General features: G+C 46.0%; 1 protein-coding gene across 1 annotated transcript; it reads left to right on the plus strand.

Moving 5' to 3' along the window:
• The first annotated feature begins 591 nt into the window (after positions 1 to 591).
• On the plus strand, positions 592 to 20,539 carry snip1 (Smad nuclear interacting protein). Its single transcript, XM_052036031.1, has 4 exons — positions 592 to 826; positions 10,486 to 10,913; positions 14,566 to 15,173; positions 17,864 to 20,539. The coding sequence occupies exons 1-4, from the start codon at positions 592 to 594 to the stop codon at positions 18,120 to 18,122; spliced, it is 1,530 nt and encodes a 509-aa protein (XP_051891991.1). The 3' UTR covers positions 18,123 to 20,539.
• Positions 20,540 to 25,019: the final 4,480 nt, after the last annotated feature.

The following is a 25,019-nucleotide window of genomic DNA, read 5'->3' on the forward strand; positions in this document are numbered from 1 at the left end:
CTCCCCCTCTATCTCTCCCTCCCTCCCCCTCTATCTCTCCCTCTCTCCCCTCTCTCCCCCTCCCTCCCTCCCTCTATCCCTCCCTCTATCTCCCCCTCCCTCCCCCTCTATCTCCCCCTCCCTCCCCCTCTATCTCCCCCTCCCTCCCCCTCTATCTCCCCCTCCCTCCCCCTCTATCTCTCCCTCTCTCCCCCTCTATCTCTCCCTCTCTCCCCTCTCTCCCCCTCCCTCCCTCCCTCTATCCCTCCCTCTATCTCCCCCTCCCTCCCCCTCTATCTCCCCCTCCCTCCCCCTCTATCTCTCCCCTCCCTCCCCCTCTATCCTCCCCCCTCCCTCCCCCCTCTATCTCCCCCTCCCTCCCCCTCTATCTCTCCCTCTCTCCCCCTCCCTCCCCCTCTATCCCTCCCTCTATCCCCCTCTATCCCTCCCTCTATCCCCCTCTATCTCTCCCTCTATCCCCCTCTATCCCTCCCTCTATCCCTCTCTCCCTCTCTCTCTCTATCCCTTCCTCTATCCCCCTCTATCCCTCCCTCTATCCCTCTCTCCCTCTCCCTCTCTCCGTTGTCCAGCAGTAACTAACGCGCTGTTTCCATGGAAACAAAACTTGGAAACGGCGCTGGTAAACGTCCGGTGCTCCCGCGACAGCGGTCCGGAGGGAAACCGCAGCCCGGCCGCAGCGGGGGGACGGACCAGGTGTCACTCCTGTGGCACCAGGGATGGAGACATGGAGACGGGTGTAGATCAGGGAGGGCATCAGTCTCCGCAGGCCGGGCCAGGCCTCTGGTGAGCGGCCTCTTATTTCAGACCTTGACCTTCCATCTGCACCGTGAGTGGAAGCAGCACAGCCTGGCTGGGCTGTTGGCTGTGGTCAGGAAGGTGTGTGGGCATCCAGCGGACCTGAACCATGATGGCACTGGGCCAATGTCAGAGAAAGTGTTGATCTGATGGTGCAATGTGTGTAATGATTGCATTGCACTTACTGTATATACTTCTATGAATAAAGTTTCTTTTTTGAAGCTAAAAGGAATCCAGCAAGGCTAAAAACAAGTCCAGCCAAAGGGCGGATCAGCCTGCAAGGTAATGGTCACCCATATGCCAAGATCAGGTGGGCGCTTGGCCGGTCTGCCCGAAGAACCACCAGTGTTCAAAAGCAACTGATCTCCCATTAGATTGTGAGAAGACAACATGAGCCAGGCGCAGGGCAGAATGGGGGAAGAACTGCTGCAGCAACTAAAGTGCCCTGATGGCCACAGGGCTTCTTTCATTTCTCCAAATGAGGAAGTCACCTCTTAAGATAAAAAAAACCACAGAAAATGCTGGAAAGGATTTTTTTTTAAAACTGCAGATCCTGGAAATTTCAAATAAAAACAAAAATTGCTGGGAATACGCAACAGGTCAGGCAGTATCTGTGGAAAAAGAAATGGTTAACATTTCGGATCCAGGATCCATCATCGGAAATGGGAAAGAAATACCTGCTGAACATTTACCAGTATTTTCTGTTTTTATTTCAGATTTTCAGTATCTACAGTTTTTTATTCAATTTTCAAATCACCTAACTAATTAAAATCAGTTTGAATGCAGAAGAATTAATTTGGACACTACTCTGATAGATCAGAAATGTACATTAATTATTTTTTCACATTATGGACATATTTAGAAGTATTTTACCAGTTATTTTTTTCTAGATCCATTGAAGTCTCAGTAACCCCAGTGAGACTGTGTTCCGTGTCCGAAGCATGAACCATTATCTCTTATGGTTAAGCATCCGTTCTATTTCTTTATTTTTTTTGCCTCAAACAGGAATATTGTTATATCTTTTTAAGCTGATGTTGAAATTGAAATAATTTAATGTGCTCTTAGTTCCAGAGAAATTAATATATCAGATCACTAACAGCTCTCCTGGAATTGTTACCTGTCTGTTTTGATTTGGCTTTGAAAATAACCAGCTGGATCCCTTGGTGTTAGAAATTTATTCTCTGTTAATATGTAATGTAATAACAGCTTCTTGTTGTACTCTATCTCCACAATTTGAACTCATTTAAGAAATATTGGTTGGAACAGCAGGAAATCCCCCTATGTTCATGGGATCTTTTTATCTCTCTCCGTCTCTATCCAGCTGTCTCTCACTTACACTCTCTGTGGGACAGGTAAACAGGATGATTTGACTTTTTAGCTAAAACAGCATTTCCAATAAACCAGCACTTCCTCAGGACTGAACTGAAATGTCAACATAGATTGTGTGATTTAAATCCCATTACAAATCTATCACCATCCTACTATTTGAATAAAGTCAGCACCAAGGCCGCTATGACCATTGGGGAACTTAACTTACTGTAGCATATTATTAAGCCTGATGAAAGGGAAATGTATTTCTCCAGTTCATTTCCAACCCCATAATATAAACAATTTATGTTATGTGACTTAAGCTTTGAAAATGGAAAGAAAGATTATTTATTTGCATCTTTCAGGTTTTCAGGATGTTCCAGTGTGCTGCACAGTCAATAAACTGCTTTTGAAGTGTAATTACTGTTATAATGTAGGAAGAAATTCAATCAATTTGCACACAGCAACTTAGCAAAACAGCAATGAGATAATGTCCTAATAACCTGTTACAGTTATGGTCATTGAGGGATAAATGTTGACTTTGGCACATGGAGAACTCCACTGCTCCTCAGAATCATGCCACTTGATATTTACATCCACCAGATACATCATTTGGGTCCATAGTTTGATGTCTCCCATAGTAAACGTCACATCCAACAGTGCAGCACTTGCTCAGTAGTGCATATTGGACGGTCAGCCTAGATTTCTATGCTCCTATCTCTGAACCGGGCCTTCAATTTACCAGATTGTGTATCAGAGGCAGGAGTGCCTTCATGAGTCCAGCCTAGTTCTAGTCTATGACAGAGCACTCCAACTTCTGATATAACAATTCTGTTAAGCTGGCATGCTCAGTATTTTGCTGAACTAGCAGGTTTTACAGACGATTGAAGGTTACTCTCCAACACACTGTTATTTCACTTTTTTTTTGAGATATAACACAGTAGAACAATAAATTTTCCAGTGAACCCGGTAAGTTTCAAGGGATGATGGGAAACAACCAGGTGAGTTTAGAGGGAACATGGGAACCAGGGCCTCAGTGACAAAGGGAACATGGGAAATGAGGCCCCGGTGTATGAAAGGGAACACGGGAGCTAGGACTACAATGTATTAAAGGGTGTGCAGGAATCGGCACCCAGTGAATAAGCTGCCAAACCATTGGGATTTCCAGCTACATGGATAGCAGAGTACCTGATGTTTACTGTATTATGTTAGCACTTGACTGTTGCAGAGAAGCTTTTGTTGCCGTCCTAACTTAGATGCCTTATCTGCAAATAAATTTAATGGTGATGTGAACCATCCTCTTTTCAAAAGTGATCCTTTCAGAGATCAGGGACTATTCAATAAGTGCAATGCAATGTTTGTCCTCATGGTGGTCAATTCTGTGTTTTTCATACATTCATCAATGAACTAAGTGATGCCCTGTTCAGAAGAAGACCCTAAAGGCCTAAAGACCTACCTAATGCTGGTATTGCAGTCAGTCTACAGCAAGTAGGCACATAACTCATGATGAACCAAGGTAAACTAAAAATTCACAAAAAACTATGCCAGCATGTTTTTTTTAGGAATCAGGAGGCTCTGTAATGAATTTTTCAAATAGACTGTGAGTTGAGAGGAAATGCTGAAGAAGCTTTTTATACACACACACAGGCTTCTCTGAAACCCTTTGGTTTGACTGTCAACAATGATATACAAGTCAACATAGATATAAAGAAGATAAAGCTGATATGAGTGGTTCTGACCACAACAGAAAGTGGTAAACAACATGATAAAATCAAATCACCAACTTCCCTCATCAGATCCTTCCTGCACAGCTAGAAGCTCACTCCCAACACAAGCGAAAGGAATTGGTGGTACAATGAATGTAGAGAAGTGGAAATTGTATTTGCTATATAAATTATGAATGAAGAATATTTTTGAAATAACAAAAGTCATTAACTTTTCAGAATGCTGATAAACTCAGATGTTTCCCCATTAGTAAAGCATTTGCCTTTTACTAATGGTCAAACACTTATATCACACAGTTCATGGTCTTGCAGCAGGCAACCAAGATGGAGGTCGTACAGTCAACAGAATGGTATCAATCAAATTGTAATGCATGTGATTTTTGTAAGGTAAAGGAAGAAAGATTCAGAGGAAATTTGCAAGGGGTTTCACCTGTACAATGGTAACGGGCTTCCCTTAGTGTTCACAGAATCCTTTATCTTTAACTTTATGTAAAGTTAAAGAGTGAATTATGTTTAAAATTGAAGGCAGCCTGCAAGGGAACTGCAGACGGGTGATTGTACAGATTGAGTCCTATGTATGATCACTGGTGTGAGTTACATTCAGAGTTTGAGAGAAGTACATGTAAATACAAGTATGAATTGAAGTTAAGAGTAAAATCTGTGTAAAACACAGGATACAAAGGTCATTTTAATATATAATAGCTTGTGGGATTTTACATAGTGTCAGTAGTTTCATAAAATATGTCATTTGTAGTGTTTGTATTCGTGTTATTTTCTTGGTATTGTTTCCTTAGTCTTAACACATTTTTAAGAGAATTTTGAGTTTTGCTGGTCTCTGAGCCTGGTCTAGACTTACCCCATCAGTATGGGTTCAGGTCAACCCCCAGAGGGTTGAGGCAAGGGACCACCACCTTAAATGTCTAGAAGTAAACCAATACTTTTTTTGGTAGCTTATTCCAGTAATCCAAAATACTGTTAAAGAATCTGCCCGTCTGAGAGACAGACACATTGCCACAGGTAGAGGTGGGAAGTATGGAGGACCTATTGCAGCTCCAGTGACCAATCCTGACCTTGGATGCTGTCTGTGTAAAGTTTGCACATTCTCCCTGTGACTGCATGGGTCTCCTCCAGATGCTCTGGTTTCCTCTTATATCTCAAAGATGTGCTGGTTGGTAGGTTATTTGTTCACTGCAAATTGTCCCTGGAGTGAATTACATTCAGAGTTTGAGAGAGGTACCATTCAAGGCTTCAACATGAGGAGTGGCAATGAGTTTTGGTGTGCTGACGATCAGAGATGGAGAGTAATGGAGAATGTAGTGTATTGGTGGTGTGGTGGGGATGAGAGCGACCATAGGATCACAGCAGTCTGCCAACACATAGAGCAGGTGCTGCCAGTACCCAGCAATGATCCACACTCACCGTGCCAGCCAGGAAACAGCCCTGAGCCCTGCATCTCAGTGCTGACCAGTCGCACTGCTCCTCCCACTCCATCTAACACCAGTTTTCACAGACAGTTTCTGCACATTGCCTTGGTGGTTCACTCCACGCCAAACCATGTGGCAATGATATCACTCTTTCATTGTTGCAGATGCAACAGTGGAGGACAAGGGTTTGTGCCAGATTCCTAGTGCAGCACTGTGCAATGCTGCCTGAGCAAATGTCTATGGGGGAACATATACCTGTATGCACTTGAACTGCAAGATCGAGAGCATCTTAACAAATCAGTGCTCTGCAGGGTGGCACTAAATGTACTGAGGGAACTGCACTATCTGAGGTACTATCTTTCAAATGAGACACTGTTGTCCTTACACGGCAAGTAAAAGATCCTGTAGTTACAGTAGAAAATTGTAAAGAAGTTATTACCGTCCTGATGAATACTTATCTCTTCATGAGCATTACTACGACAGGTTGTATCATGGTTACCTTGCAGCATGCAGATTGACTATTGCACTTCTTACTTTATGATGACTCCATTAAAAATACTTTATTGTCTGCCAAGTGCTTTGGCCTACTCAGAGGTAGTGAAATTTGTTACATAATGCAAGTTTGTTATTTTTCTTTTCACTGTGACAGGTCTGACAATATAAAACAAGTTCTTTTGTAAACTAGATAGCAAAGATCAAAGTATTTTTTGCAATTATTTTGTATTTTAGTTATCAGAATTATAAACCCATAAAAGACATTCAGCATTGTGATAAAACAGGAAAACTTGGATCCTGATCTAGTTCTACTGTTCTGCTCTGTCCAAAGACTCCTCTCTAGGCTTCTTTGTGTCTCTGCAGTGAATAGCATTCTTCTGACCCAATTCTATGTCTTGCTTACAAGGACCTGGACCTGACAATGTAAGTATACTGGTTCAGCAGTCATTGCTGTTGCTGCCTCATAGCTCCAGAGACCCAGTTTTGAACCTAACTCAGGATTTTGCCTCTGTAGAGTTTAGAATTCTCTGTGACTGCTTGGGTTTCTACCAGGTGCTCTGATTCCCTAAAATGTGCTGATCTCTAGGTTAATTGGCAAATTGCCCCCAGTGTAGGTAAGTGGTTTGAGAACTGGGGGAGGGGGAAGTTGATGGGAATCTGAGAGGAAAAATGGATTAAGTGTTGGATTAGTATAGATGGATGTTTGATAGAATACAGAACAGTACAGCACAGGAAAAGGCCTATCAGCCCCGATGTTGTACCAAACTAATTAAACTGGTAACTAAAAGCCTAACTAATCCCTTCTGTGTACACAATATCCATATCCCTCCATTCTCTGCACATTCATGTGCCTATCTAAGAGCCTCTTAAACACCTCTATTGTATTTGCCTTCACTACCACCCCTGGCAGTGCATTCCAGGCACCCACCATTCTCTGTGTACAAAAACTTGCCCCCCACATCTCCTTTGATCTTACCCCTCTCAACTTAAATGGTATTAGATATTTAGATATTTCCCTCTAGTATTAGATATTTCAATCCTGGAGAAAAAAAACCAGCTACCTACCCTATATATGCCTCTCATAATCTTATAAATTCTATCAGGTCTCCCTTCAGCCTCTCCCACTGGATGTTAGGTTTTGAGGCAGTTGAAGGGCCTGTTCCCATGCTGAGTAACTCTGTGTTGGCACTGAAGGGCTTATTGCAAGGATGTTTGTCAGGAAGCAAACGTTACATTGGTAAATTGGTTTATTATTGTCACTTATACTGAGGTACAATGAAAAACTTTGTTTTGCGTGCCATCCATACAGATCATTTCATTACAACAGTGCATTGAGGCAGTACAAGGGAAAACAATAACAGAATGCAGAATAAAATGTTATAGTTGAAACGAATTATAGTTAGAATAAAGTATTATAGTTGAAACAAAGTGTTATAACTGAAACGGGAGGATCCGGTACGAAGAGTCGTGCAGTGCTGGTCTGAGGAAGCAGATGAGCTCCTACGTGACTGCTTTGAGACAGTGGACTGGTCCATGTTCAAAGACTCAGCTGCCAGCCTTGATGAGTATGCCACCACCATCACAGACTTTATCAGCAAGTGTGTGGAGGACTGTGTACCAAAGACGACAGTACGGGTGTTCCCAAACAGGAAACCATGGATGAACCGGGAATCCACTCCCGATTGAAGGAGAGGACTGCTGCACACAAATCTGGTGATCCTGATTAGTACAAGAGATTGAGGTATGACCTTCGAAAAGCTATCAGGGATGCCAAGAGACAATACCAACTCAAAATAGAGTCCCTGACCAGCTGCCAGTTATGGCAGGGCTTACATGCCATAACAAGCTACAAGACGAAGTCAGGCTGCATAGCTGACAACAGCGCATCCCTTCGTGATGAACTTAACCATAAATGGGAAGTGAATTTTCACCATCCACCCTGACAGCCACCAATGCAGCTGAACCTGTGATCACAGTGGAGGACGTAAGATCAGTCTTCTGGAGAGTGAACACGAGGAAAGCACCTCCCCAGATGCTGTCCCGGGCCGCGTGCTCAGATCTTGTGCTGATCAGCTGGCAGAAATATTTGCGGACATATTCAACCTCTCCCTGCTTCAATCTCAGGTTCCCTCCTGTTTTAAGGCCACTATTATCCTGGTACCAAAGAAAAGCAAGGTAACATGCCTCAATGACTACCAACCAGTGGCTCTGACATCCACCATCATGAAGTGCTTTGAGAGGTTGGTCATGGCACGCATCAACTCCAGCCTACCAGACAACCTGGACCCACTGCAATTCGCCTATTGGCGAAACAGGTCTACAGCAGATGCCATCTCCCTGGTCCTACACTCAGCTCTGGAGCATCTGGACAGTAAAGACACATATGTTAGACTATTGTTTATTGACTACAGCTCTGCCTTCAATACTATAATTCCAAGCAAGCTTGTCACCAAACTCTGAGACCTAGGACTCAATAACTCCCTCTGTAACTGGATCCTTGACTTTCTAACAAACAGACTGCAATCAGTGAGGATAGGCAGCAATACCTCCGGCACTATTATTCTCAACACTGGTGCCCCACAAGGCTGCGTCCTCAGCCCTCTACTCCCTATGCACTCACGACTTATGCAGCCAGATCCTGCTCGAACTCCATCTACAAGTTTGCATGATACCACTGTTGTAGGCCGTATCTCAAACAGCGATGAGTCAGAGTACAGGAAAGAGATAGAGAGCTTAGTGGAATGGTGTCATGACAACAACCTTTCCCTCAATGTCAACAAAACTAAAGAGCTGCTCATTGACTTCAGGAAAGGGGACGGTGTACATGCACCTGTCTACATCAATGGTGCTGACGTCGAGAGGGTTGAGCGCTTCAAGTTCCTGGGAGTAAACATCACCAACAGCCTGTCCTGGTCTAATCACGTAGATGCCACAGCCAAGAAAGCTCACCAGCGCCTCTACTTCCTCAGGAGACTAAAGAAATTTGTCCCATTTGACTCTCACCAAACATTACCGATACACCATAGAAAGCATCCTATCTGGATGTATCACGGCTTGGTACGGCAACTGCTCTGCCCAAGACCGCAAGGAGCTGCAAAGAGTTGTGGACACAGCCCAGCGCATCATGGACACCAGCCTCCCCTCCTTGGACTCTGTCTTTACCTCTCGTTGTCTTGGTGTAGCAGCCAGCATAATCAAAGACCCCACCCACCCGGGACATTCTCTCTTCTCTCCTCTTCCATCGGGTAGAAGATACAGGAGCCTGAGGGCATGTACCACCAGACTTAAGGACAGGTTCTACCCCACTGTGATACGACTATTGAGCAGTTCCCTTATACAATGAGATGGACTATGACCTCACGATCTACCTTGTTGTGACCTTGCACCTTATTGCACTGCACTTTCTCTGTAGCTGCGACACTTTACTCTACTGTTATTCTTTTTACCTGTACTACATCAATGCACTCTGTACTAACTCAATGTAACTGCACTGTGTAATGAATTGACCTGTACAATCGGTTTGTAAGACAAGCTTTTCACTGTACCTCGGTACAAGTGATAATAATAAACTAATACCAATACCAGTAGTTACAGAGAAAGTGCAGTGCAGGCAGACAATAAGGTGCAAGGCCATAACAAGGTAGATTGTGAGGTCAAGAGTCCATCTTATCGTACAAGGGGACTGTCCAATAGTCTTACGACAGAGGGATAGAAGTTGTCCTTAAGCCTGGTGGTAGGTGTTGATGTAAATGATGTAAATAAAGGATACTTTTTATGAGGATATGACATGAGGATAGGTTGAGTGAGCTTGGGCTTTTCTCTTTGGAGAAAAGTAGGATGAGAGGTGACTTGATAGAGGTGTACAGAATGATAACAGGCATAGATTGAGTGGACAGTCAGATTTTTTTCACAGGGTGATAATGGCTAACACAAGGGGACATAATTTTAAGGTGATTAGAGGAAGGTATAAGGGCGACGTCAGGGGTAAGTTCTTCACACAGAGAGAGGTGGGTGCGTGAAACGCACTGCCTGCAGAGGTTGTGGGGGCAGATACATTAGGGACATTTAAGAGACTCTTAGACACATGAATGACAGAGAAATATGGGGCTATGTGGGAGGGAAGGGTTAGATAGATCTTAGAGCAGGTGAGATAGATAGATAGGTTAGATAGATAGATAGCTTAGATAGATAGATAGCTTAGATAGATAGATAGATAGATAGATAGATAGATAGATAGATAGATAGATAGATAGATAAAGGGTTAGATTGATTAGATAGGTAAGGGTTAGCTAGATGGATGGATAGATAGATAATAAATAATAGATGGAAAGATAGATGGATAGATAATGTTTAGATAGATTAGATAGATAAGGGATAGATAGATAGTAGATAATAGGTGATAGATAATAGATAACAGATGGAAAGATAGATAGTTTAGATTAGATAAGGGATAGACAGATAAATGGATAGATGATAGATGACATAGATAATAGATGAAAAGATAGATGGATAGATGGATAATGTTTAGATAGATAAGGGATAGATAGATAGTAGATAATAGATGATAGATAACAGATGGAAAGATAGATAAGGTTTAGACAGACAGATAAGGGAATAGATAGAAGTTAGATAGGGAGATGAGGGTTAGATAAATCTTAGATAAAATGGCGCAACATTGTGGGCCGAGGGGCCTGTAATGCGCTGTGGACGACACCACATTGTATATTTGTGAACATTAGGGATACGTTGCAGTGTTGCTGGAGGAGAAGCCGCCGTCAGCCGCCCTGCCCGCATCAGCCCCTGGCTGCAGGCCCGACCTTTCACCTCTGGCCGCTGCCCCGGAAGCGCTGCGCCCGCTCCGCCGGCGGCCGTTTCTCCGGGCGTCGGCCGGCAGAGGAGCCGCTCCATGGAGGCGCCGGGCCGCCGCAGGGCCCCGCACAGCCCCGGTCCCGGCCGCCGCAGGGCCCCGCACAGCCCCGGACCCCGCACGGTGCGGGTCAAAACCGAGGGCGCGGCCTTCAAGCGGCGCCGCTCGAGTTCCGGCTCGTCCGGCGGCAGCCTGTCTCCGCCCGGGCACCGGAGGGGCCGCTCGCCGGGCCGCAGGGAGCCGGGCCCCGGGCCGCAGCAGCAGCAGCAGCACCCGCGGCCCGACGCCAAGTGCAGGCGGGTGAGTGCAGCCTCCTGGACGTGGAGCCGGGCCGGCAGCGGGGTGGAGAGGGGGGAGGGGGAAAGAGGGAGAGGGGGGAGGGGGAAAGAGGGAGAGGGGGGAGGGGGAAAGAGGGAGAGGGGGGAGGGGGAAAGAGGGAGAGGGGGGGAGGGGGGAAGAGGGAGAGGGGGGGAGGGAGAGAGAGGGGGAGGGGGGGAGGGGGAAAGAGGGGGAGGGGGGAGGGGGAAAGAGGGAGGGGGAAAGGAGGGGGAGAGGGAGGGGGGGAGGGGAAAGAGGGAGGGGGGGGGGGAGGGGGGGGAGGGAGGGGGGGGGAGGGGGAGGGGGGGGAGGGGGGGGAGGGGGGGGGGAGGGGGGGGGGAGGGAGGGGGAGAGGGGGGGGGGGAGGGGAGAGGGAGGTGGGGGGGTGGGGGGGGGGGGAGTGGGAGAGGGAGGGGGGGGGGGGGGGGGGAGGTGTGGGGGGGGGGGGGGGGGGGGGGGGGGGGGGGGGGGGGGGGGGGGGGGGGGGGGAGGGAGGGGGGAGGGGAGAGGGAGGGGGGAGGAGGTGGGGGGAGGGCGGGGGGAGGGGGGAGGGGGGGGGGGGGGGGGGGGGGGGGGGGGGGGGGGAGTGAGGGAGGGTGGGGGGGGAGGGGGGGTGGGGGGTGGGGGGGGGGGGGGGGGAGGGTGGGGGGGGGGGGGGGGGGGGGGGAGGGGAGGGGGAACGAGGGGATGGGGGGGGGGGGGGGGGAGGAGGGAGAGGGAGGGGGGGGAGGGGGTAGAGGGCAGGGGGGGAGGGGGAGAAGGGGAGGGGGGAGGGGGAGAAGGGGAGGGGGGGAGGGGGGGAGAGGGGGGGAGGGGAGGGGAGAAGGGGAGGAGGAGGGGGGGGAGGGGGAGGGAGGGAGGGGGAGAAGGGGAGAGGGGGGAGGGAGGGGAAGGGGAGGGGGGAGGGGGGGGAGAGGGGGGGAGGAGGGGAAGGGGAGGGGGAGGGGGGGGAGAGGGGGAGGGAGGGAGGGGAGAAGGGGGGGGGAGAAGGGGAGAAGGGGGGGGGAGAGGGGGGAGAGGGGAGGGAGGGGAGAAGGGGAGGGGGGGAGGGGGAGAAGGGGAGGGGGAGAAGGGAGGGGGAGGAGCAAGGGGGGAGGAGGGGAGGGGGAGAAGGGGAGAAGGGGAGGGGGAGGGGGGGAGAGGGGGGGGAGGGAGGGGAGAAGGGGAGGAGGGAGGGGGGGAGGGGGAGGGAGGGAGGGGGAGAAGGGGAGAGGGAGGGGAAGGGGAGGGGGGAGGGGGGGGGAGAGGGGGGGAGGGAGGGAAGGGGAGGGGGGAGGAGGGGGAGAAGGGGAGGGGGGAGGGGGGGGAGAAGGGGAGGGGGGAGGGGGGGGAGAGGGGGAGGGAGGGAGGGGGAGAGGGGGGGAGGGGGGGGAGAAGGGGAGGGGAGGGGGGGGAGAGGGGAGGGAGGGAGGGGAGAGGGGGGAGGGAGGGGGAGAAGGGGAGGGGGGAGGGGGGGAGAGGGGAGGGAGGGAGGGGGAGAAGGGGAGAGGGGGAGAAGGGGAGGGGGAGAGGGGGGGGATGGGGAGAGGGGGGAGGGAGGGGGAGAGGGGGAGGGGGAGAGGGGGAGGGGGAGAGGGGGGGAGGGAGGAGGAGAAGGGGAGGGGGAGGGGGAGAAGGGGAGGGGGAGAGAGGGGTGGAGGGGGAGGGGGGGAGGGGGAGGGGAGAGGGGAGAAGGGAGGGGGAGAGGGGGGGAGGGGGAGGAGGGAGGGGGAGAGGGGGGGAGGGAGGGGGAGGGGGGGAGGGGGAGAAGGGGAGGGGGAGAGAGGGGGGGAGGGGGGGGGAGGGGGAGAAGGGAGGGGGGAGAGGGGGGGAGGGGGAGAAGGGGAGGGGGAGAGGGAGGGGGAGAGGGGGGAGGGGAGAGGGGGGGAGGAGAGGGAGAGGGGGGGAGGGAGGGAGGGGGGGAGGGGGAGGGAGGGGGAGAAGGGGAGGGGAGGGAGGGGAAGAGGGGGAGAAGGGGAGAGGGGGAGCGATAGGGGGGGAGGGAGGGGGGAGGGGGAGGGAGGGGGAGAAGGGGAGGGGAGGGAGGGGAAGAGGGGGAGAAGGGGAGAGGGGGAGCGATGGGAGGGGGAGGGGGGAGGGAGGGGGGAGAGGGGGAGGGAGGGAGGTGGAGAAGGGGAGAGGGAGGGAGGGAGAAGGGGAGAGGGGGGGAGGGGGAAAGGGGGGAGGGAGGGGGAGAGGGGGGGAGGGAGGGGGAGAGGGGGTGAGGGAGAAGGGGAGAGGGGGGGAGGGAGAAGGGGAGGGGGGAGGGGGAAAGAGGGGGAGGGAGATGGTGGGGGGAGGGGGAAAGAGGGAGGGGGGAGGGGGAAAGAGAGGAGGGGAGGGGGAAGAGGGGAGGGGAAAGAGAGGGAGGGGGGAAAGGGGGAGGGGGAGAGAGGGGGAGGAGGAGGAGGAAAGAGGGGGAGAGGGAGGGGGAAAGGGGGAGTGAAGGGCGAGGAACAGGTGGGAGGGAAAGGAGGAAGGAGGGATGGGAGGAGAAGAAGGAAGGGAAGGGAGGGAGGGGGGAGGGAGAGGGAGGGAGGGGGGGAAGGAAGGGAGGGAGAGGGAGGGAGGGGCGGAAGGAAGGGAGGGGAGGGAGAGGGAGGGAGGCGGGGAGGGAGAGGGAGGGGGAAGGGAGGGAGGGAGGAGGGAGGGGGGAAGGGAGGGGGGAAGGAAGGGAGGGAGAGGAGGGAGGGGGGAAGGAGGGGAGGGAGAGGGAGGGAGGCGGGGAGGGAGAGGGAGGGAGAGGGAGGGAGGGGGGAAGGGAGGGAGAGGAAGGGAGGGAGGGGGGAAGGGAGAAGGAAGGGAGGGAGAGGGGGGAAGGGAGAAGGAAGGGAGGGAGAGGGAGGGAGGGGGGAAGGAAGGGAGGGAGGGGAAGGGAGGGAGAGGGAGGAAGGGAGGGAGAGGGAGGGGGGAAGGAAGGAGGTGGGGGTCCAGTTGGCGAGGGGAAGGGGTGGGGGGGCTACTTTCACACCCACCACACTCTCAATTGCCAAAGAGAATGTAACAAAAGTGTAGTTCTATGGTCAGGGTTGGAGAGTGGAAAAGAGGTGGTTTTGGTTTGAGAATGGTTGGACTATGGAGGGATTTGACAGGAGGGCAGGAGAATCAGGCTCTGGTAGCTGGACACTTTGTCACTCAAGGGTACAAACCCAAAGGAACTCGGAGGGAGATCGAGGAGAATGATACAGTGACTTGCATGGATCTAGAATGCACTGACTAAAGGAGCAGTGAAAATGGAATCAGCAGTGACTTTCAAAGGGTGAATCCTTGAAAATAGGAGGGGGGAAGTGAAGAGATGCAAGCATAGAGCAGACAAGTTGGGCCAATAGGGCAGCTCTTCTTTTAAAGAGCTGAAACAGACATCATGGACTGAACTCCCTAGCGTCAGGTAAAGCTATACAGTTATTCTCTTGTTAGTGGCTCAAAATCAAAATTTCAGCTTGGAAGTGAGTCTTATTTTGTTGTGGTGACAGGAAGCTTATGGAAGTCGAACTTAAAATTGTGTGCACTATGTTGTCTTCTTTTTGGTTTATTTGTTTCATGAAATAGTTTTGCTAATAAAACAGCTGCAATATAAGATTTTTAAAACTATAGAGGCCTTTTAATTCCGAGCTGTGTGGTGGCTAGCAAAGTTGGATTTTCTGATTGTATCCAGGAACGACACGACCATCCGCGACAGGAGCACAATGAAAGACGTCACAGAGACCACTCCGAAGGGAATGAGCACCGGCGCAAGAAGGACAGTGACAGAGAGCGACGCAGAGAGTGGTCAGACCGTGGGCGAGCCCACAGCAAAAAGAACGGCGGGCCTCGCACGGAATCCAGCGCGAGTAGCCGAGACAGGGAGGTTCAGCAGCTGAGTGAGCAGCAGGCCGAGCGCAGGTTGCACGACGAAAGGCGGCGCCAGAATCGTAATCGGTTCAAAACACTTGGTGCTGAGAATCCTGAATCTGAACCGAACAGTAGCCAGGCTAGTACCGGCACTGCTGCACAGGTTAAAGAGGAGCCGAATTTTGAGTTATCTGGTGCCCTTGTGGAAGATACAAACACCTTTCGTGGAGTGGTGATAAAATACAATGAACCACCAGAGTCCCGGATCCCAAGGAAACGATGGCGACTCTATCCATTCAAGAATGATGAGCCCCTCCCGGTCATGCACATTCATCGTCAGAGTGCCTATCTTTTGGGTCGGCAACGAAGAATAGTGGACATCCCAATTGATCATCCCTCCTGTTCCAAGCAACATGCGGTGCTACAGTACAGGTTCGTATTGGCGTCCGAATAAATATAATCGGGAAGAAGGGGTTTTAAATGTGTTTCCTTTAACATGTCCTGAAAATTATTAAAGCAGCTAAATTTGATTAACCTACTCTCCTTAAGTCAATTCTCGATAACAGACTTGACAGCAAATTGATAATGCTTGCAAGATTTACAAGGATGTTGCCAGGACTTGAGCAACTAAGTTATAGAGAGTTTGAGCAGGCTAGGGCTTTATTTATTGGAGCGTAGGACAATGAAGGGTGACCTTATAGAGACGTATAAAATCATGAGGGGCATCGATAGGGTCAATGCACAGAGTCTTTTTCCCAGTGTTGGGGAATCAAGATCTTAGGGGGCAAAAGTTTAAGGTGACAGTGAAGAGATTTAAAAGGAAACTGAGGGGCAACTTTTTCACCCAGAGGGTGGTCCGTATATGGAATGAGCTGCCAGAGGAAGTGGTTGAGAGAGGTGCATTAACAACAGTTAAAAGGCACTTGGACAGGAAAGGTTTAGAGGGTTATGGACCAAACGCAGGCAAATGGGACTAGCTTCGATGGGAACTTTGATCAGCATGGACTGGTTGGGCTGAAGGGTCTGTTTCCATGCTATATGACTCTATAATTGTAATCTTGGAATCAAATGGAAAGGTTAACCTTAATGGTTGAGATATGAATTCCAATCTGACCTTCAAATGTGTTGAAGCCAGAAGAAGTGAAGGCTTCTCTGATAGATGGTCCAGCACCCCCTCGGCTTTGCGTTCTGATTCAAAGTCAGATTTTCTGTCCCTTTTCAAACATAGCATGGAATAGTAAGTGATTTCTCAACTGCTCTTTTGTCAGTAACTGCAATGAAAAGTGCAAGTTTAAAAGTGCAAAATGAAAAGTTTAAACGAGTGTCTGTAAGCAGCACAAAATTATACAGAAATTAACGGCACCCTGAAGCACTGACCTGCTTTGTTGCTTTGTCACGTGGCTATATTATTGAAAGGCTGTACCATATTGGAAAGCAATAGAGCCTTGTCTTGGTATCATTTTCTACTCATCATTCCTGTTTTGAGAATGGTAACTTTTTCTTCCTGTTCTTTGTGCGATATTTTTACTTTGGGGCCTCTGTTTATTCCAATTCCACGTTCCTCTTTCCCACTTGTTCTTAACAGGAAGTATAGAAATTAAGGACTAATTTTTAATTTCTGGACGGGACAGTGGTTTGTACTGTAAAGACTCTCCAAGAAAGTCAGTTAAAATTTTTTAAAAATTAATTAAATTTTGATTAGCTTTTTTTCAAAAATGGGGTTGGTGGTTATATAAATACTGAGCAAGTATTCTGGAGAACATAATGCCCCTATTTTCCTGGGACAGTCTTTTGAGAGGTGGGGAAGAAACGGCTGTCCAGAATTGAGAGAGATTCTAGTGATGAAAGGAAAAGAACATGGCTTTGTACATCATTTTACATTCTCTGCAGACATGACAAAGCACTCTACAGCCACTGACGTACTTTTGAAATGTGTCCACTATTTTAGCTTTTTTTTTGAGGAGTCAGAAGCAATAATTAGGAAACACCCTTGGGATTTGTGGAATGTTAAACAGTTAGGAAACATTTAAAATGTGTCAATTTTACGTGGGTCATAAAATGTGAGTTTGCATCATGTCAATTTCTTTGTTTCAGCAATCTGCAGTCACTTTTTTTCTCTCAATTCCCTCTTTTAATGTTGCCATTCGTTAGCTGTTAATGGAGGGAAGTGGTTGATTGGCATAATTCATTAACTTTTATGTGCACAATCCATCCCGGGTTCAATCTACGAAATGAGCAAAGCTAACTTCGCTGTGATTCCAAACTTTTGTGTGAGGAGAGGGGATTGTCCTAGATGCAGACTGAGCGAAAGTTAAACAATTCCATTCCTTTCATTTTGTTTAACAAAAGGGTTTTTTATAGGCACCTCCCTTAAGAAAATTACTGTATAAATGTTTTTTTCTCATTTGGGAAATACAGAGAGAAAATCTGTGAAACACTCAGCGTCGGGCAGCATCTGTAAAGAGAGAGACAGTTAATACTTCATGTTCATGAAGTTTATTGATTTGGATTTGTAATTGTTCTGCCATTATGCTGCCTGCATGCAAATACACAGCAATGCCTCTGCTAAATTTACTGGGGGTCTTTTCTGCTTCGCTTTTCAGTGGTCCAAGATGAAACACCAGTCTGTGTTTGTCTTTTGCTCATTTCATAACTTGTTATTAACATTAGAGGACATAATCAGCATGTAAAGAAGCTTGTTGGCCCACTGAACATCAAACGTCCATTTGCATTAATCCCATTTAATTCCTCTCACATCCCCATCAACACCTACCACTCCCCCTCCCATCGCACGATGGGGCGATTTACATTGGCCAATTAACCTACCAACCCGCATGTATTTGAGATGTGGATGGAAATTGGAGCACCTGACGAAAACTTACATGGGAGAGCATGCAAACTCCACACAGACAGCACTGGAGATTAGGAATCACCCTGGGTCGCTGGAGTCGTGAGGCAGCAGCACTACTAGCTGTGCCACCCTATTGCTCATATTTTTGCTTTCCTTCTTGGGCAAAGTCTCAGTACAATTCTAATTGTCTCAACGAGGCTGAAGTGGAATAGACCTTTAATAGTTAAAAGCACAATTATTGAGTAACTGACTGTCCACTTTCTCTCCATAGACTTGTGGAGTTCACACGTAGTGATGGTACACCTGGCAGGAGGGTGAGGCCATACATCATCGACCTGAGCTCTGCCAATGGCACCTACCTTAACAATCAACGTATCGAAGTCCAACGATACTATGAACTCCGAGAAAAGGATGTGCTGAAATTCGGTTTCAGTAGCAGGGAATACGTCATTTTGCACGAATTCTCAGATACTGCTGAGGTGGATGCAAAACAAGAACAGAATGATGAGGATGAAGAAATTGAAAGTTAATGTAAAAAAACACCTCCTCACTGTGCATTTTGAAATTGGCACTGTGGTTTCACTTCCCCTTGCAGTTAAATAGTTATACTATAATTGGAAGGACCAATGGACAATTGACCAATTTAGTTTTTCTGTCCAAGCCAAGCCAACGGAAAGCGCATATTGACTCTCAAATTAAAGTTCCAGATCAACTCGAGTTCGAAATGCAGTCTTGCTAACAGAACTGAACATGTAATCTCTTCAGACCAAATGTTGAAGGTTCTATTTTGCAGTCGATTTTCATGTGTTGTAATCTGGTGCAATGACTTCAGTATGGTGTTCAGGAAGCTCACTAAATGGTAGCAAGAACATATGAAATTGCTGCGTAAATGTTACCAAGCAGCTACTAAAGGGCAGTGTTGTTAACTATGTAGGAATATATGATTGTTTTCATTGTTATTTTGTTTTATTAGTTTCAAGTTATTTGATGGAGAGCAATGAACTCCATAAACAAGTTTACTAATGGACTCCTTGGTCTGAGGATGTCAGAAAACAAGACTTATGGCTGCTTGGGCTTCTTTTATACACCTGTTTTGCAAGCTCTAAGATGTTGAGTTGCTAGTCTGAAGCCTTTTATTTCTTTTTCTAACCGAAAATTGTGCTCAAATCAATGTTCTTTCTAATTTAAAACCTTTGTTTTGTACATTTCAGGTCCCTCTGGCATTTGGATAATGTATTAATGGTTAAAAAAAAGGCAATAACTTTTCTTTTTGTCTAAAAAATAATGTCTTTAATCCTGTTAAAATGCAGGGCGTTATATTTTCTCACAATTCAGGTTTATTTCGCTAATTTTGTTTCCTTCTTGTTGCTATTTTGGTTAAAAAGGGGGAAATTAGGGATTTTATTCCTGGTGATCTATGACACCCAGTTACTTAAAAGTTACATGCAAAGCAGGAGACTTTTGGTTAAAGGTTTATTTTTGTTCTCTCCAGTGAGTTGTTGTTTAGAGTGACACTGAGGAGCAAGAAACAACAGGAACCTCAGCAAACCACTACACAGTAAACCTTGGAAATATAACCCTCTGCCTCATGGTATTGATCCATCACGTTTGATTTGGACACAGTCACAAATGCAGCTGTACCTCTGCACAGTGAAAATGACATGCTAATGGCATCAGCTGATGGAGACATTGTAACGAACATCCTTAAATATTAATTCTAAATAATACTTGCATTATAGATGCACTTTCTCCTGAAAGAGATCCATCTTTTCCCGTATATAATCAGCTAAATTCCTCGATATCCAGAAATTCAACTGATTGCGATTGAAAAGTGGATCAAAATCTTGAATTTAAATCCCTGTACTGTTTGTCAGCAATTGAATATCATCAATTTCACCCACCTTCTGAGCTTGGAGTCTTTCAACTGCGAGTATGGTCTGATTCTGGTCTGTAATATGTAAAAGCCTTGGATTAGAGAAAGAATTAGTAGGAATACTTGTATCATTCAACACATCTATATTATGTTTCCAACAATTATTTCTGACATCTTGTAGTAGGAGACAGGTATTCCACCAACATTCATTTTAATTTTTTTGTAGCTCTTGTGAAAGGCCATGGACCTGGAATGTTAACCCTATGCTTCTCTCTCCGCAGACGCTGTCTGATTTAATGAGTGTTTACTGGCATTTTCTGTTTTTAAATAACTTTCACTACGTTGATGAGACTGTCCAGTTAAGATGCCTGGATGTCTTGGACACGTAACTGCATCTAATGCCTCTGCCATAACTGCTTGGAGAGAAGATATTCATTTTTAAATGACAGAGTGGTGGGGGCAGGGTGCAATTGGAATCAGTTAGCTTTATTGATTTTTATTTCTCGTTGACCTATTGCATTGATTTTGTTTGAGGAGTAAGTTTTTTATTTCTCATGACAAGAAAGAGTTTGATGTTGAGGGCTTGCTTGGAAGGGGCAGGGGAGCTAAATCTGGCATCTAAATCGCGTGTTTCTTCAAAAAAAAGGAAGGCAGGTAATGAAAAGTTACTGCTTTTATGTCTGTACAATTACACCGATCTGTGTAGGCCTTGAAAACAACCATTCAGGAAAAAACTCTTTTTCTTTACTTAAATTCTTTGTTAATAAATACGTCTGCTGAAACGTTCATGGATTTTCATACCAAAGGGCTCAACTTTACCCCCGTCCCCAGTGCAGTTGTATAGTCAGTCAGATTGTTGCTAAGCAACAGGAGGTGATGATGAACAGCGGCACAAGCCTACCTTTTGCCGCATTTGTTATTAAATGGAAAGCTGTTGTAAAATACTGCTCAAAATTATATTTTGTTGTATAAAGAAAACTGGTGTTCTGTAGATTGTAATATTGACTTTGTTACAATCACCCCTATGTTTTTGGCAGTCTGTATCATTTTTAGTAAAGTAGATTTCAAACAATATTTTTCATGTGTTGAGTGCCTTTATTATGTCCACAACCGGATGCTACCGACTGACACATTCCAATATGTGGGATTATATGCTGAGGGATGCACTGAAGCTTGGTGCAGTCACTGCAAGGACTCTGTGGGGAAAGACCACAGTCTGTGGTCCTGCTGGATCTGTGTAACGATCTCTCAAAGGTTTCATTGATGGAATACTTGGGGATGAGACGTTAGTGATACTAACATATTGAATTGCTTGTATACGGTAAATAAAGTCCTGATTGTATGACTGCATATTTTAGGAATAAATACACACTTGCAAAAAAGAATACAGCCCAGACCAGGTGAGGATAGCAGACTTCTTTCCCAAATACACATGTAAATCAAATAAGGTCACATGATTTTTTTTCCATGCATCATTTCCAAGATTAGATTTTTAATTCCTAATATATTTAATTAACTCAATTCAAGTTTCCTATCTGTTGTGGTGGGACTTGAATATCTCTAGATCTTTAGTCCAATAACTTAACCAGGATGCTTCATTAACAAAGTAGAAAACTTGCTTTTGAATTACCATTGTTATAGCATTGAATACTGGTTGACAATGTATGTCCCAACTGAATGTAGGGTTGTGAGGGGGAGGTTTAAGATTTAAAGTAATTTATTACAATTCCATGAATATGGTTTGAGGTTTCGTTGAAAGAATATATCATGTCTTCCAATTTTTTGGCAAGTATTGGGAACTCTAAGCGTGAACCTTTTCACAACACACAGCACCTTGGCCATTATATATAAGTTACCATATATATTTTTGACCACATCTTTCCAATTGCATTTTATGAGATCTATGACATCAATCAAGCGAAAGTACTTGTGCTTCCATTCCTGTTTGTCACAGAGTTATATCACTTACAATGACTATTATCCATTTGCTGATACGGTCACTTTCAATGTTCATTTCTTGTCTCCTTTTTATCTGCTTAGTGCCCATTAGTGGGGTAAGTATAGAGTCAGCTTGCATGTAGAGGTTGATGCAATATCATCACCTCACCAGTACCCCTTATTTTTTATAATTGCTATGAAGCCCAGATGTCTATTTTAAATTATATTGTGCATAAGGCAGAACTGTTTTTGCAGCCCACATTTTTAAACCCCAAATATCGTTCAGCTTCCGGCAGAAGCTTCAGAATATCTGATCTGATGTATTCCACTTTGGTTTCTTGCTAGATTTAGCTTCTGTTTCCACACTGAATTCAAGACATTACTTTTCCATCTCTGAAAGATCTCAGCCATCTGGATTTTTCTGTCTTTTTTAGTAGCATATGCAAAATTTGGAAATTTTCACTTATTTAAAATCTTCATTTAAGATGCATTGACTTTTAGTTTCTATGAGCACAAATTAATCAAAATCAATACCAACAATTCAGGTTTTTACCTTAAAGATTTTGTCAAAGAAATGATTTTCTTTCATGTAATTGTGAACAGCCTTCTGCCCTATTCTGCAATACTTTTATTCTTCCAACCATTTTTGCCACAGTCAACCGCGAGCAAATGGGACTTTCAGTACATATAATGATCCTGAAAGGCCCTTGTTACATTCTTGAAACAAAATGAATGAAGTGTCACTTCTGTGTGGTTGATACATATTGCCTTTGAAGTTGTTTTAGGGCTTTTTATTAGTTGAAACTGCCCTACCTTTTAGGTCTGCTGCCAAGTTATGTTAATTTCTTTGAATGTTTAGTTAAATTTAAGGTGGTTTATTGAGTTTGGCTGTTGTTCTAAATTGAAGTTATATCCATCAAAATTGCTTCATTTTCTGCCTAGTAATGATGCTTGAGGTGCCAGTAGGGTTGCCTACAGTCTCATATCGTACAGGACTTTCTGCATTTAAATTAAAAAATTAGCAGCTTTACATGATATTGATATGGGATGCCAGTTTTCTAATAAAACCAAGTGAGGATTGGATTGGGAATCCTCATGTCAGCCCAACTCCTGAAAATGATAAGTCTTAAACCTTGCACCATGTGATGTCTGGGAGGAGCATTACAGTGCAAAGATTCCAGGTTAGAATCTGCCTATTTTTCTATCTAGTCCCTGTGGCCAACCACTGCTGAGATTCCCAGGGCTCAACCAATGGCAGCAGGGGCTCTGGAGCCAATAAATCCACCCACTGTAATTGGGAGCCCATGCGATATTGGGCCCAGATCTTCAGGTTCCCGTGCAATGTTGCTCCTGTACCAGTGCACAGACTGGGCTTAGCTCTGGTCCTCTCCTAGACCTGGATTTGGATCTGGGTTACGTCCAGCCCTGGACCCGGGGTAGATTATTAATGGGTAGAGATCCGTTATGCATAAATGCATGATAGTGCTGTGACTTTGAATGAGCCACACGGAGACCAGAGCTGTAGATATAAAAGGTCTTTATTCAGACCAACAAGCAGACACTGAGTGGAGACATGGGGGAAGAATCTCCCGGGAGAATTTCTCTGTGGAATCTCTTGGAATTCAAAGTGCATTGAGGTTTTATACTTTTAAGCACAAAGATAACAGCAGGTGATTAAATACATTCAAGAGTTACAATTATATAGCTTCAATATCTTTGGGGGTAGACAAATGGCCCCATAAAATTGTATATTTATAATGGAGCACATCTCAACTGATAAGAATACTCTGAATATTCAAATACCTTTGTTGGGAATCCAGACACCCAAAACAACCTCTTTTTAACCGCTGCTCAAGGGGCAAATCTCTTTGCAGATAATGTTCTCTGCTTGATTACTGCCTGCAATTTAAATGTGTCTCAGTTTTTGAAAGATTGGTTGTTGCTTCTACTAATGGACTTTTTGACGATGGTGCTTCTCCCTCACAATGGTGTTGCAGTTAGTTTTCAATCCTGACCTCGGGTGGTGTCTATGTCTAGTTTGCACATTCTGTTTCCTTCAGGTGTTCTGTTTTCTCTCCAAACCCCAATGATACAGTGTTAAGTGAACTGGCTACTGTAAATTGCCCCTTAATATAGATACGTGATAAAAGAATCAAAAGGGGAAGCTGGTGAGCATGTGAGAAAGAATAAATTGCAGGGTTGCAGGGGATAATACAACAAAGAATGGAATTGATGGGATTATTTCTGCTGAGAGCCACCTATTGCTGGGCTGAATGCCCCCTTCTGTGTTGTATAAAGTATGTTATAACAGTGGGTACAGTTCGTTTACTCTGATTAGCACTAACTGCAGTCTTTTAAAGAATTGTTATAGGCATGACAGTCTAAAAGATTCCTTGATTACCCTATCCTGTCTCTCAGATTGTTAGAGACAGACATGTGTTTGAATTTGTTGGATTCCCAGATAAGGCTAATGGTGTGAAGAACAGAGTTTTTTTTGAGGGCTGAAAGGGAGGAAAAGAGTCTGCCTTCCTGAATTAAAGGTGTGTGAAATGTTTGTCTTTGAGAGGAAGGTGTGAAAACTAAATTTCTATAAAAGTTAGCTTTTGTGTATTTTTTTTCTTAATACCCTGGAGTGCTGCCTTAAAAGTTTATTTCTGAATTAATAGCACACAATTAGAGGACTTCAAATGATGGCGAGATTTCAGGAATGCCTGCAGATCCTATATTGTTTTTTTCTTTCACCCTCCTTCACTTAATCCATATCATTTCCCACAGTGTCCATGTTTGCAGGAGTGTTTGCCCTATTTGACCCAGTCCTTCTGAGATCTTCTATTTTGAATAGGGCTTCTTGTGGCTCCACACCTAGTCCCTGGTTGTTGAATCCAATTTCAACCGTAGATGCCACTGTCAATAAATGTTTAAAAATGCAGATGGTGGACATCTGAAATAAAAAAAACCCAGAAAACACTGGAAGTATTCTGCATGTCATGCAACATCACTGGAGAGAGAAAAACACATCCTTACAGGTTGACGAGTTTTCTTCGGAACAGATGCAGCCTGACCTGCTGAGAATCTCCACCATTTAATTTTTTTTGATTTCAGATTTCAGCAGCTGCAGGATACTGAAAAAGGATTAGTGTTTGCTAAAAGGATTGCTTGCTGAATCTTGTTTCACAGTTTCTTTCTCTTAAGTTTTCTAAGTTAGGCAATCAGAATCTTTTTTCCCCCAGAGTAGAAATGTCAAGCACTAGTGGACATGTATTTAATGTGAGAGGGGGAAAGTTTAAAGGAGATCTGTGGGGCAAGTTTTTTTTCCCCACACAGAGAGGGGTAATTGCCCGGTACAGGCTGCTGTAGTGGTGGAAGCAGCTACGACAGTGGTGTTTAATAGGCTGTAACACAACTGCGAATGGAATGGAGGGATATGGACCATATACAGGCAAAAGAGATTTAATTTAATATTGTGTTTGATTTCATCAGCCTGTTCCTGTTTGATATTCTGAAGAAGGGTGTTGAACCTCAGATGTTAGCTCTGCTTCTCTCTCAGCAGCACACACAAAATGCTGGAGGAACTCAACAGATCAGGCAGCATCTATGGAGGGAAATAAACAGCTGA

This window comes from Pristis pectinata, chromosome 22, assembly GCF_009764475.1.
Source record: "Pristis pectinata isolate sPriPec2 chromosome 22, sPriPec2.1.pri, whole genome shotgun sequence".
NCBI lineage: Eukaryota > Metazoa > Chordata > Chondrichthyes > Rhinopristiformes > Pristidae > Pristis > Pristis pectinata.